This window comes from Sinocyclocheilus rhinocerous, unplaced genomic scaffold (genome assembly GCF_001515625.1).
Source record: "Sinocyclocheilus rhinocerous isolate Xijiao unplaced genomic scaffold, SAMN03320098_v1.1 scaffold1939, whole genome shotgun sequence".
Lineage (NCBI taxonomy): Eukaryota > Metazoa > Chordata > Actinopteri > Cypriniformes > Cyprinidae > Sinocyclocheilus > Sinocyclocheilus rhinocerous.
This window is the reverse complement of record NW_015630547.1, coordinates 407,754-422,086: the sequence shown is the minus strand read 5'-3', so window position 1 is coordinate 422,086 and position 14,333 is coordinate 407,754. Positions and strand designations below refer to the sequence as shown.

General features: G+C 37.0%; 1 protein-coding gene across 1 annotated transcript in view; it reads right to left on the bottom strand.

Moving 5' to 3' along the window:
- grik2 (glutamate receptor, ionotropic, kainate 2) overlaps window positions 1-14,333 on the bottom strand; it is a 233,981-nt gene that overhangs the window by 37,341 nt on the left and 182,307 nt on the right. Inside the window, exons 12-13 of the mRNA XM_016553000.1 lie at window positions 13,033-13,151; window positions 8,290-8,507 (exon numbers count right to left, since the gene is read on the bottom strand). Coding sequence (XP_016408486.1) covers window positions 8,290-8,507; window positions 13,033-13,151 — 337 coding nt within the window. The remainder of the gene's footprint in view (window positions 1-8,289; window positions 8,508-13,032; window positions 13,152-14,333) is intronic.

Below are 14,333 nucleotides of genomic sequence, written 5' to 3'. Positions count from 1 at the left end.
ATATTACGGGAACACGTATATTTATTATTTTTTTTTTTTGTTTTTTTTTTTTGTTTGTTTGTTTTTGTTTTTTACAATAATACCGTATTATTTCTGGCTTTACAGGGTTAACAAATACAAGTTTAGATTTTAGTATTGTATTAATAAATGCTGATATTAACATTAACTAAGATAAAAATAAAAAAAAACTTGTACTGTATGTGAGTTTTTTGTTGAGTATCATATTTGACACTTCTGGCTCATATATCATGATATAGGAGAATATGAAGCTCAATTTTATTCAAAGGGCCAAACTAAGAAAAAATATGAAATTTGGGGGCCATAATATATGCTTACAATTTATTGCAATACAATGATGATTGAGAGATGAACTAATAAACATTCCTCAAAAGCATGATGTATCATATCTGAAACTCGTATTTTAACAAGATAAGTTGCTTCAAGTGTTCATCTTGAAATAATATTACTAACAATATAAAAAATATTTTCTTAATCTATAAAATTATACATTTACTTTATTAAGACTTCACACCAAGACATTTAACACTTTTTGAATTATACTAAAAGGCCTTTTACTTGCTATTTTGTACAACAGGATTTTCAGCAAAGTTTTGATCATGCTGATAATTTAGAGAAATTTGTGTATCAAATATTATTAAAGTAGGCTTTGTAGGGTTACTATTATTTAAAGGATCTGAGCAAACATAGCAATACACAGGTGTATTCTTATTAACTAGTGTTAACAAAGATTTAGAAATGCTGTAAAATAAATGAAATTGCCCATTGTTATTTAATGTTAGTTAACACATTAAACAACAACATTAACTAATTGAACCTTGCTGTTAAGTGTTGAAAAAAAAAAAACATTTTCTCTGCAAAGAAGCGTACAAACTCAAGCTTGATTTCACTGGCATTGCGTGCAACATTTTCAGTATTGTCGCAATGGGCAAACTCTTTTTTAATGGACAGTTTTCTCTTTCAGGTTGGAGGAAACTTTTGCTATATAATTTAGTTAAAGTTAGCTAACTGGTTGACATGTTTATAGCTAACCTCCTGTATAATCTGGTTTGATGACAGACATTTAAAGCAAACTCTATCGCCCCCTCAGGTTTGTCACTGCCAGATAAAAGAACACACATTAAGTCTGCCTGCAGTGCGTTTGCCAAACATTTATGCAGCATAATACGCTCTCATCGAGCATGTTTCAAAGTAAAATCCCACAGACTACCCAAAATGGAATAATTTTTACAGGACAGGCGAAGTATATTGAGGAACATAGTGCATAACAGAGTGATCAAAGGATTAAATCTGTGCGCTCCCATTAGTGCAGTCATCCAGCTCAAACTCCCCAGTGCCTCATCAGACACTCGCTAGCGGCCATTTCAATAAACCTCAACATATATTATTAAAATCATTTTTTCAGCAATAAAACCCTAAGATGCTAAAAACCACCAACAGTTTCAAGATCTAGAGAATGCAGCACTTGAAATCGCCATTCTGAACCCTTCAGCAGAATCTCACATAGGTGGCCTGACATTACAGCATACCCACACCATCTCATTCCAGCCGGGAGTTAAGTCTGTCATTACACGTCACGGTTTCAAAATGCTCTAAACTGTAAAAAAAACATGGATACATTTTTTTTAAGGGCACTTGAAGTGCAAAATTCAAAATACAGGTCAAACGAAAAAAATTATAAAAAATATACAAATAATAATAATACAAAAATGCAATATATATATATATATATATACATATATATACATATTACAGGGCTGTTGAATGCTTGAATCTGATTGGCTGATGAACATTCTAAGGTGTGTAATTATTTTCAGGGAAGTAGTTCCAGGCAGGTCTTGACCACATTATATGTCCATATCACTTCGCCAAATTATTTCAAAGGTCCTTACAGCCTAAAACTGGCCAAACAAATAAATACAGTAAACAATAGGATAAAAATGACAGATTATTTCCATGTTTTTGCCAAAAAATTCTGTTTTATTATGTACGGGACCCTCATACTCTATTTCTCCTGCTCTCTCTCCCTTACAGACGCACACAAATACAGTAAAGACACACACGGAAACACACGTGTTATAGTTGTTATGGCTACTCTTACGATTTTATCAGTAAAATAGTTTAGCAACTTAAAAGCTACATGACATTTCTAACAAACGAGGTAACACCGGTGCTGTTCTTGAAGAAAATGAACTTAAACGTTTCATTATTAGTAGAGACGCTGCTGCAGAACACTGTTGAGAGACGCACAGACTCAGAGACACAGGAAATTCACACGCTTACTCTCTCTCTCTCTCTCTCTCTCTCTCTCTCTCTCTAATAACTTAAATATTAACTGCATTAGTCTGCTATAATGGCTCAAGCCTCCGTTGACAGGTCTAAAATGACGTTTTGGAATTAGCAACGCAGGCGTTGGATGAGATGTTTAAGAAATTAATCCTACACACAAGAGCATTTCAAGGACAAAAAAAAAACAAAAAATGAATGAATGCCTTGAGATATATAATATGATCAATGTGAGGTGTGGTAACCATAGTATAAGTGGAATAATTCACTCTGGTCCATTGAATTATTAGAAAATAATGCACACCTGAGGTTCGTGTCACCACATCGGGTTTGCATTACTTTCTAATAATTCAATGGCCCTTCGTCACGTTTTTCCTTACTTATACTGTGGGGCCATTGAATGCTTGAATCTGATTGGCTGGCTAGCATTCTAAGGTGTGCAATTATTTTCATGGAAACGCACGGTGGACAGTTCCAGGCAGGTCTTGACCGCATTACATGTCCATATCACTTCGCCAAATTATTTCAGCCTAAAACAGCAAAATAACCAAAACCCACAATGACACTGGCCAAACAAATAAATATAGTAAACAATATTATAAAAAAAGACAAATTATTTCTGTGTTTTTGCCACAAAATTACATTTTATTTGAAAGCACTCTATTTCTCCCGCTCTCTCTCCCTTAGAGACACACACACACACAGTACGGACACACACGGAAACACACATGCGCACAGAAACAATATATACAGTATATAATAGCCTACATAACTGAATAGCATGTGGACATGTACAGTATTTCTCTTTTTGCATATTACAGTAAAACAAGAAAGAAATCTCATTCACTAATAATTGCGAGGGTTATATGCATGGGAGATGTTTTCACAAAAAAAAAAAAAAAAAGGCTAATTCAGAGCACATGTATATGTATTTAAATCTGTTCTTAACCTTATTCTAATGTTAATGCATTTGGAGTATTCTAAATGAGTGACCACATACCCATAGATTAGTAATTTGCATAAAACATGTCGAAACTAGGGCTGAACGATTAATTGCATTTGCATTCTGAATCATAACCAGTTATATTTCGTCATAAATATTTCCCTTTTTGAGTTGAAAAACCCTACAGGTCTAAGCAGCGCTGCTTCAAGTCGAACACATCTAAGCAGTCTTCAGAGGAAGCATCAAGTTGGCACACTACAGTGTTGTCAAGTCCGCGATTTGGGGAACCCCTCCAAAAAACGTTTATTTTACCCCCTGGAACGCGATTTTTACAAGTGGAACCCCCCTCGAAACGCGGTTGGCCTAGTTTTGAGTAGCAATTTGGCCAGTTTTGTTGTGAAAACCTGGCAACCCTGGCACAACTTAGAATGGGAGATGGATCGGTTTGTGAAAGGGAAGAGAAAAGCCATAGATGAAGTCGCACAGACCCAGGCAGGTGCTGGTCATTCAAAAGCTAAATGCAGAAACTATGACGAGGCATATCTTGCTCTCGGCTTCACTCACCGTGTCTATACCGGACGCTACAGTTTTCACGCCGCGCCGCAACAGCTCTACTGTACACTGGACGCGACAAAGCGACCATTGCAAATCATTTTAACTTTGTGTCAGTACGTCATAAATAGAACAAGGCATCAGTTTAATGTCGGGTTTTGTCGTGTCGTGTCGTGTCGTGTCTTGTCGCGCCGCATCCAGTGTAGACAGCGTCACTGATTATAATGGGTTGAGTTCTACTACTGTATTTTGCCGCTCGCGTCCGGTGTAGACACGGTGTTTAATGTCGTTGGTGAGGAGGAAAGCCTGTGTTTGTCCTATGACTTAGCGGACAGCATGAAACCCACAAAAAATAAAAATATATTTTTTTATAGGTTTAAAGGGGGGCGCGACCAAAAAAGTTTGAGATCCACTGGTCTAAAGTTAACAGAGAGTGAGTGTTTAAAAAGTGCAGTCCACATGTTTACATATGTTTATTACATTGACTTTGAATTACCTAAAGTAGTGTGGTAAAGCAACAGATTTGTTTTTATATTTCTGCAATCTACTTTAGTTTGTGTGATTTGTTACTGACTTTCATATTAATGTTTACACCAGGCTTATTTGTCAGTGCTTTATGTTGTCATAATTATTACATGCTTACAAGGTTGGAAGTTCAACAAATCAGTCAATCTACTGTGATTGTAGTTGTTAAATAAAAATGTCATTCATATCAATTCATGCATCACCTAATTTCATCGTAACATATAGGCCTGGCCTACAGAAAATAACATTTATGTTTAATCTATCTAATATTGTGTTGGTCATTCTATACAATGATTTATAGCTGGTCTTTGTTGAATAATACAGAACATAATGAGCTTTAAAAATTAATTGCATATTAAAGCGCAATCGCAATATTAGTAAAAAAAATCGCAATTCGATTATTTTCCAAAATCGTTTAAGCCCTGGTCCAAACCATCTCCACATCCTATGTTTCAGCAAACATATGACACTCTCTAAATATGTGCGCCATCCTGAGAGCACACACTGCAAGATCCTTGAGCATGTATAAAACTTAATCTTAACATGATTATAAGGCCATCCAATGTATGTGATTTTGGCATACGTTTGGTTTCAGTTGTTCCTACAATATTAGTAGATTTAGACTACATTTTAGTACTTTACTGATGAAACATGGTCTGTTTGTGAAAATGTTTGTACTTGATTTCACACACAAATGTAAGTGTATGCACGACTAGCGAATGAGACCCTCTGTTCTAGATCATATAGCAGTAGATTACAGTTATTTGGCTTGTAACAATAGCAAATCAATAGCCTATGTGCGCCATCCTGAGAGCACACACTGCAAGATCCTTGAGCATGTATAAAATTTAATCTTAACATGATTATAAGGCCATCCAATGTATATGATTTTGGCATACGTTTGGATTCAGTTGTTCCTACAATATTAGTAGATTTAGAATACATTTTAGTACTTTATTGATGAAACATGGTTTGTTTGTGAAAATGTTTGTACTTGATTTCACACACAAATGTAAGTGTGTGCACGACTAGCGAATGAGACCCTCTGTTCTAGATCATATAGCAGTAGATTACAGTTATTTGGCTTGTAACAATAGCAAATCAATAGCCGCTGAAGAAGCCAGCTGTGAAAGTAGAGATGTAAAGAACCTAAAACCCCAAACACAAAACTATTTCAGTCACAAGGGGTTTATATATGGTTATGTTAGATATGGTTCTAAATTACTGTAATTAAATTAGATAGGTTCATTGTATGTTCTTTAAAGTGTAGTGTTCTTAAACTATTGAGCTCTGTGACTGTCTCTCTGTAGAGCATTATACAGAATCAATAAAGGCAGTTTATCAAACCGTCAATCACTCACACTGCCACTCAATCACTCAATACATCAGCACCTGCTAAAAGAGCACATGTGTTCAGTTCTCTGAACATCTGCTGTTCCTGTAGGAAATCTGACTGCAATGGATTACAGGCGTTGTCAGGGCCAGGATGCTTTGAAAGCATCCTGTTTCTCTCTCTCTCTCTCTCTCTCTAGTAATCTGGTCTTAAACTATTGAGCTCTGTGACTGTCTCTCTGTAGAGCATTATACAGAATCAATAAAGGCAGTTTATCAAACCGTCAATCACTCACACTGCCACTCAATCACTCAATACATCAGCACCTGCTAAAAGAGCACATGTGTTCAGTTCTCTGAACATCTGCTGTTCCTGTAGGAAATCTGACTGCAATGGATTACAGGCGTTGTCAGGGCCAGGATGCTTTGAAATCATCCTGTTTCTCTCTCTCTCTCTCTCTCTCTAGTAATCTGGCCTAGTCTTGCTATCTACAATAGGGTGTCTTTTTCTTTCAATATTTACGCATTATGTGTGTGTGTGTGTGTGTGTGTGTGTTTGTGTGTGTTTACCATAGTGAAAGCAACACTTTTTACCTCCGTAATGTGTTATAATTATATGAAATTGAAACTGGATATGAAAACAAAAATGTTAAGTGTTAAACAAAATGTTAAATTTTGTCCTTCGGGAATTGATTGGATCAATGAAGGCATTTTCAAGAGATTGAACAAAATGGGTTGAACAAGTTATAAGCATACATGAAAAAAAAAAAAAGATAAATGAGTGAACAGACAAACACTTTTTTTCTTTAGACTAAACTTCACTGATGAATTGTTCACAATAAGGCAAGGAATGTGTAATGAAGCAAATAGGGTCAATTTTGACTTCTGCTGACTAAAGTGTAAAATAAACAATGCAAAACTAATATAGATTATGATGACATCTACATTTCTATTATAGTAGCATTCAATGAATTACAGAACATCATTATATGCTCAATATACCTCTGAAAATTTACAAGGATATTTATTTAGCAGAGGCGGATAGGAAAGCCAAAACATCCTTTGTAAGAGCTTACTTCACTTTTGGCACAGAGGTGGCTGAGGATTTCACTGAACTGGTTACAAACGCTGGACAATCAAAACCACACTGAGGGGACACTCTCCATGCTGTGATCTCAGAGCAAAAATATTGACTTAATAAGAGGCATTTGAGTGTCGCAGTGAACATGTTCACAGCCCTCTGGGACTGAATAAAGAATTGTAGAGTAGATCTCCCACATACAGGCACTAAACAGTGTGCGGTCATAAAATGCTTTCAACCTTTGTCACTTCCAGCAGTCCAAAGCGATAAAAGCTCTGAAACACAACCTCAATTATTAGGTCAAGTATAAAATCTTCATTCTCAAACATTTTGCTTTTTATTGCATATTTCAGACGCCCTTTTAAAGCTGAGATTTCAAAATCTGATAAGACGTTCTGATAGGACACCACTGATAGCACTTTTGCCCTGACATCGCTATTATACCAAAAAATAAATACCTTCACAAAATATGTGTTTTCATATGTATTATCATTCTCCATTTATACAGTGCATTTCTTTCTTAAAATGACTCATTACTAAAAACCTACTTCTTCTGGGTCTATTTGCAAACAGATTTTCTGAAAACATTCAGGTGCTTTTATTCAAGTGTTTCCATAGAGAAAACAGTTTATATATTTTGTTGATATAGTTGTATATGAATTTGGGATGACTTATGAATGCATTTACTGTAATTTTGTTATAGATTTGAGATATATATGTGTATTTGTTTAAAAGATCTTCGTGATACTAGGGGTATTACGGTAATACATGTTTTAATGGGCGCAGGTGTTGCTTGGTAGCACATGGCACTGAGGAAGGGTTAATACCCGAAAACGTTCTGCACTTGCACTTTTGCACTTCTTTCTACATATTTTTGTGACCTCTGAACAATAAATGGAATAAGCTTTTTTAGCTGCATTTGGAGGAGTGCGGATCTCTTTCATCTTTGTATCTTTGTATATTTTGGATCTACGCACCATATGTTTTTGTCTACTGGATTTTTGGACGAGTGTTTGGCGCTACTGCCTTTTTTGTGCATCGAAAAAACAGAAAATGTCAGGAACATCACAATCCAGATTCAAACTCACACAATGCATGTGACACCAGAATTCAATATGCCAAGGCACAAGAAATTTGAATGTCTCTTCACCAGATGTCTTTACTGCACAAAACAGTATTAAAAATATCACCCTGTCATTGACCTTCCTGGTGACTCAGTAAAGCTGTAATCAATTAAATATGTAATTAATTCAAATCAAATTAGGAAAGGATATTGTACAGTTAGCTGACAGGGTGATCTGGTTATGTATCATCCTGATGTGGTCCATTCTGCAACAGTGACCGGCTGACTGTACATTATCCCTCTAATTACACATCTGTTTATCTTATAAACAAATACATTGCCATAAAATTCTGGTTTAAGTTCAAAGAAATTAGACAAAAGTGTCCATGAGACATGAAACACAATGGCCAAAGGTCCTCATTGAGCCTTTTTAAAAGTTCTCTGTAGGACTTGATATTACATGTGCTGCAATTGACAGCTTCAACTCACCTTAAAGAAGGTCATCGTAGCGCCATCCTCCACCACTCCATACTCAATCTTGGTCTGCTTGGCCAGGTCATCAGCCGAGTCAATTGGAGATTCCATTCTCTCCACGGTAAGGAAGGCGGCTAGGTTGGCCGTGTAGGAGGAGATGATGATTAAGGTAAAAAACCACCAGATGCCTCCTACTATCCTGGTGGAAAGGGCTTTGGGCATGAGCTCAGATCCTAGCAGAGAGGAGCAGAGATAGTAGTCAGGGAAAAGCAGTGGTCTCAATGTGAGGACCAGTAGCAGACGCACAGGCCCAACCTAGTTCGGACACAACAACTAGTTGCAGGGGAAGGCTTTGCCTGCTGACAACTGGGAAACCACATCTATGCTAACCGAATACGCCAAAGTCAACCAAAGTGAATGTGGGAATTCATTCATATTTTAGGATAATTTATGTGGTCAAATTGAATTAGATTACAGACTCTCAGATTTGTGTTAAATCATAAAGGGCTCATGATTTGCTTCTGTCTTTGAACTGCCCTACACTCTTCAGTCCATTTGGCTTGTGGGTAAAAGCCAGAATGAAGAACCATTTTGTGTCACAATCTACGTATAATTTTCTGTTATTCCTTAATCAAGTTGTCACCATGGTCATGCAGAGGAAATTAATTGATGGGGAAAAGTCTGGAAAATAACTAGTTGTCCTAGGAGGAGATGTCAGAGGGCAAGAGCGCAGGGAAATAACTGGCTCCTCTTCTCAAGTTCTATGAGTCAGCTGTAAGCTTTGATCTGGCATATTGAGTCCATGGCAAAACACAATGGACTATTGAAAAGATTAGCCGTTACATGAATTACAATTGAACTGCAATCGTGAGTTCCAGTCAGGCCTGTCCTGTTAATCAAGTCTAACGTTTGGATATATAACTCTAGCTGCCAGACAGCCCGAAAAACCACAGAAATGGGAAGAAAGAGAGAATTACTCTTCCCTTATATACTCTAGCAATTCAGTTGTTAAAAGTGATGTGTATATTTTCTTCGGTGCTAAAAGACATTCTCCTTTCCCATCAGAGACGACTTTAAGTGCAAACACTGTGGTGCTTAAGTATTCAGACATGTGGCTCAATCAGTGGTGTGAGTTTTGGACAGGAATGCCTGTTTATCCAAACAAGTAGTCAGGCACAGGGTAGAAGGGGCAGGAGGAGTGTGTGAGAATCTAGAATCGCATATATTACACACTTCACCTTTAAACATGACTTAGCATAACCAACAGCGGAAAAGCAAAAATACCATTATGTCAAAACAATGGACATATATATATATATATATATATAAGAAAATCATCCCAAGAAAAAAGTTGAATGCTGTCATTTCAAAGTATCACCTTGCTGGACCATTTGGTGACCTTATATAACCTGGTTGGGGCTGACTGTCATGTACCCAAGGTAACGTCATGTCCAAGCACGCCGTCCCACAGTTTTCTGGGGGCTGACAAGCCATGGGCAGGGGAGCCTCTCTACAATGTAGTGTTACCCACTCATCATGAGACATGCAGACAGTCAACACACACAAGCCCTGCCTGTTTAGCCCTCAGCCTAATGCCACATCTTCTCTTCTAAACTCAAAGAGAAACCTGAACGAATGACAGTCCCAATGACACCATACAATTATGTTGTTATTGGGTGATGCCGTTGGACAATAATACCTCCCTTTTTCCAATGATCCAAACACACTAGCACAGACTTTTAACGGTCTCTGCTTACTGAGGATTCCTTGTTGATAGGAAAAAGTTGCAATCCACAGTGTCAATCGCATGGTAGGGTTCAGTAGTTTACCTGCACCTCTTGGTGCAGGGTAGACACACACTGATGAACCCACATTTGCAGTCAAGCATCTAAGGACATCACAGACCTGCTGCTCCTACTTATGTGGCTGAACATCATTTGTCCCTCTAGTTCAGAGGTCTGCATCCCTACTCCTGGAGAACCACTGTCCCATAGAGTTTAGCTCCAACCCTAATCAACACACCAGAACCAGATTTTTCAGGACTGCTTGAGAATCCCAGACAGGTGTGTTGAAGTAGGTTAGAAACACACTTTGCAGGACAGTGGGTCTACAGAAGTAGGGCTGAAGACCTCTGCTCTAGTTGCTGACTGCATATGGTCCGTGCATGCTTTTTGATTCATTAGAATAATTAAACAGACAAATCGCTCCAGCTAGGCAAAAATATCTGGAATGTTTCTTAGCTTCTAAGATTCAGTGTGAAGACAAATACTCATGCTATCTACATTGCAAACAACTGGTCGCTGATTTCAGCCAGTCCTCAAATACATCTCTTCCACAATGTAGATTTCACAAAGACTCACAATGCTAATGAGTCTAATGCTACATGGCAATCCAATCCCAACTCTAAACCATTCCTTTTGATAGATGCAGTGCAGATTCAATCATTACCCATGCTACTTTGCAAACAAGGGTATGGTGTCTTTTATTACTCAACCAAATGTTATTATACTATTCTGATGCAACACAAAGGCATGCAGGTTGCATATGACATTCTCCTTCAATCATCATAGGCCTTTCTACATCACAAACATCTGCATCCCGAGGCTGAGAAGATGTGGCATCAGGTTTTGATAGGGTTAGGGTTAGAAGTCAAGAATTCATATGGCAGAGTAAGACATAAGACCAACAATTTGTCTTTGTGTCATTCTGCCATTTTTTATTTTATTTTATTTTATTTTTTGCATATGGAATTGGACTTACCTGCTAAAAACCCTGAAGAGAACCTGAAATGGTGGTTATGGAAAAGGTTTGCATGCAATTAAACAATCCCCTGATCCTCTACCCAACACCAAAAAAAACAAAAAGTCTCACACAGTCCCATTCATACCATTGGCCAGCAACCAATTTGCTTCTAGAACTACATGCACAGAGGCACCCATACATCATAGTTGGCCTGACAAGAGCAAGTTGGGACCCCCAGCAAAAGAGTGGGATGTGTGCTAAGGGGAGCAGGCAGAGGCGTCTACCTTGCTGCATGAGAGCTCCAACTCCGAACCAGAAACTATTTAGCAGGGTGAAATTGTTTTCCACCACGTCCGAGTCAGGGTTGCACGGGTGGGGGTTATACCATTCGTAGGGGCTAAACCTGTGGCAAGCAACACAGAACACACATATACATTTTAGTCCAAATTATGGTAAATAAAAGAAAAACATTGAAGGAAAGGCAGGTCAACCTATAGAGAAACAAGGAGACAGAGACAGGTTAGCATAAGATTAAGGAAAAATACTGTTCTCTCCATCTCATTTTACAAATGGTTAAAATCTTTTTTTTTTTTCTTTCCCTCAATGTAAAAAGTAAGTAAGTTAGGCTTGTGATAGGCTACATGTTAGAGCCGTTTATGTTCATTCCAATCACCCTTTTTAAATTCCAGAAACTCTTAAATAGAATATTCATATCAAAGGCAACCATAATTATCAATGCATAATTATTTTATTTTCTGCTGCACAATCCTCCACGTTAGTAACAATGAAGCTATTGTACAGCAATTTACCATTTATAAATAATAATAGTTTATAATTTATCTATTGTTACCATTGTAGATTTTGTTTGTTTGTTTTTTAATGTATATATACATGTTTCTATATGTACGTATATTAATCATTGTACCTCATATTCTGGCATTAAAAAAATGCAGGTGTGTTCAGTAATTAGTTTGAACCTGGTGTGAACAAACAAAAAATAATTTTGAATAATAATAATGAAACGCACTCACGAAGTACACAAGATATTGTTTGTTTTGGCCTGGAACAGTACTTTGTGAGTCACACTTATTTTTTATTAGTGAAAATTATTTTGTTGTAATTGACAGCCATGCTGTCAAAATAACTTAACTAGTAGTTAACCCAGAATATTAATTTAAAAGGGATTAATTTAGATGCCCAATGCAGAATAGCTAGTCTATTCCATCATCTCCACACCCCGATCCCTCGTTCTGTGCTATCTCTCTCCCACATTGAGATTTTCCATTTACTCCAGCTAAATATAAGTGACATTACATTAGTAAAGGTTGATTGGGCGACAATTAAGCCTTGTGACCCAATTCTGTTTGTGCTGAAGTAGTGGAATAAAAAAGCATCCACAGGCTTTTCAAGAGTTAAGCAATCAGATACCAAGGAGATTTTTTTATTCTCTGTCAGATCTCTGAAATAGAAACAGAAATTATTGACTTTCAGAGACTAACAGTGGCATACACAACATTTCCTGCATATGCGTCTATGAGCAAGATTCATCAAGTGCTGGTGCAATCACATTTTCTATTTAAAATGACTGCTGTGCTCTTTAAATAGCTCAACTTCTGTATGATAGGGTTAGGGTTAGAAGTCAAGAATTCATATGGCAGAGTAAGACATAAGACCAACAATTTGTCTTTGTGTCATTCTGCCATTTTTTATTTTATTTTATTTTATTTTTTGCATATGGAATTGGACTTACCTGCTAAAAACCCTGAAGAGAACCTGAAATGGTGGTTATGGAAAAGGTTTGCATGCAATTAAACAATCCCCTGATCCTCTACCCAACACCAAAAAAAACAAAAAGTCTCACACAGTCCCATTCATACCATTGGCCAGCAACCAATTTGCTTCTAGAACTACATGCACAGAGGCACCCATACATCATAGTTGGCCTGACAAGAGCAAGTTGGGACCCCCAGCAAAAGAGTGGGATGTGTGCTAAGGGGAGCAGGCAGAGGCGTCTACCTTGCTGCATGAGAGCTCCAACTCCGAACCAGAAACTATTTAGCAGGGTGAAATTGTTTTCCACCACGTCCGAGTCAGGGTTGCACGGGTGGGGGTTATACCATTCGTAGGGGCTAAACCTGTGGCAAGCAACACAGAACACACATATACATTTTAGTCCAAATTATGGTAAATAAAAGAAAAACATTGAAGGAAAGGCAGGTCAACCTATAGAGAAACAAGGAGACAGAGACAGGTTAGCATAAGATTAAGGAAAAATACTGTTCTCTCCATCTCATTTTACAAATGGTTAAAATCTTTTTTTTTTTTCTTTCCCTCAATGTAAAAAGTAAGTAAGTTAGGCTTGTGATAGGCTACATGTTAGAGCCGTTTATGTTCATTCCAATCACCCTTTTTAAATTCCAGAAACTCTTAAATAGAATATTCATATCAAAGGCAACCATAATTATCAATGCATAATTATTTTATTTTCTGCTGCACAATCCTCCACGTTAGTAACAATGAAGCTATTGTACAGCAATTTACCATTTATAAATAATAATAGTTTATAATTTATCTATTGTTACCATTGTAGATTTTGTTTGTTTGTTTTTTAATGTATATATACATGTTTCTATATGTACGTATATTAATCATTGTACCTCATATTCTGGCATTAAAAAAATGCAGGTGTGTTCAGTAATTAGTTTGAACCTGGTGTGAACAAACAAAAAATAATTTTGAATAATAATAATGAAACGCACTCACGAAGTACACAAGATATTGTTTGTTTTGGCCTGGAACAGTACTTTGTGAGTCACACTTATTTTTTATTAGTGAAAATTATTTTGTTGTAATTGACAGCCATGCTGTCAAAATAACTTAACTAGTAGTTAACCCAGAATATTAATTTAAAAGGGATTAATTTAGATGCCCAATGCAGAATAGCTAGTCTATTCCATCATCTCCACACCCCGATCCCTCGTTCTGTGCTATCTCTCTCCCACATTGAGATTTTCCATTTACTCCAGCTAAATATAAGTGACATTACATTAGTAAAGGTTGATTGGGCGACAATTAAGCCTTGTGACCCAATTCTGTTTGTGCTGAAGTAGTGGAATAAAAAAGCATCCACAGGCTTTTCAAGAGTTAAGCAATCAGATACCAAGGAGATTTTTTTATTCTCTGTCAGATCTCTGAAATAGAAACAGAAATTATTGACTTTCAGAGACTAACAGTGGCATACACAACATTTCCTGCATATGCGTCTATGAGCAAGATTCATCAAGTGCTGGTGCAATCACATTTTCTATTTAAAATGA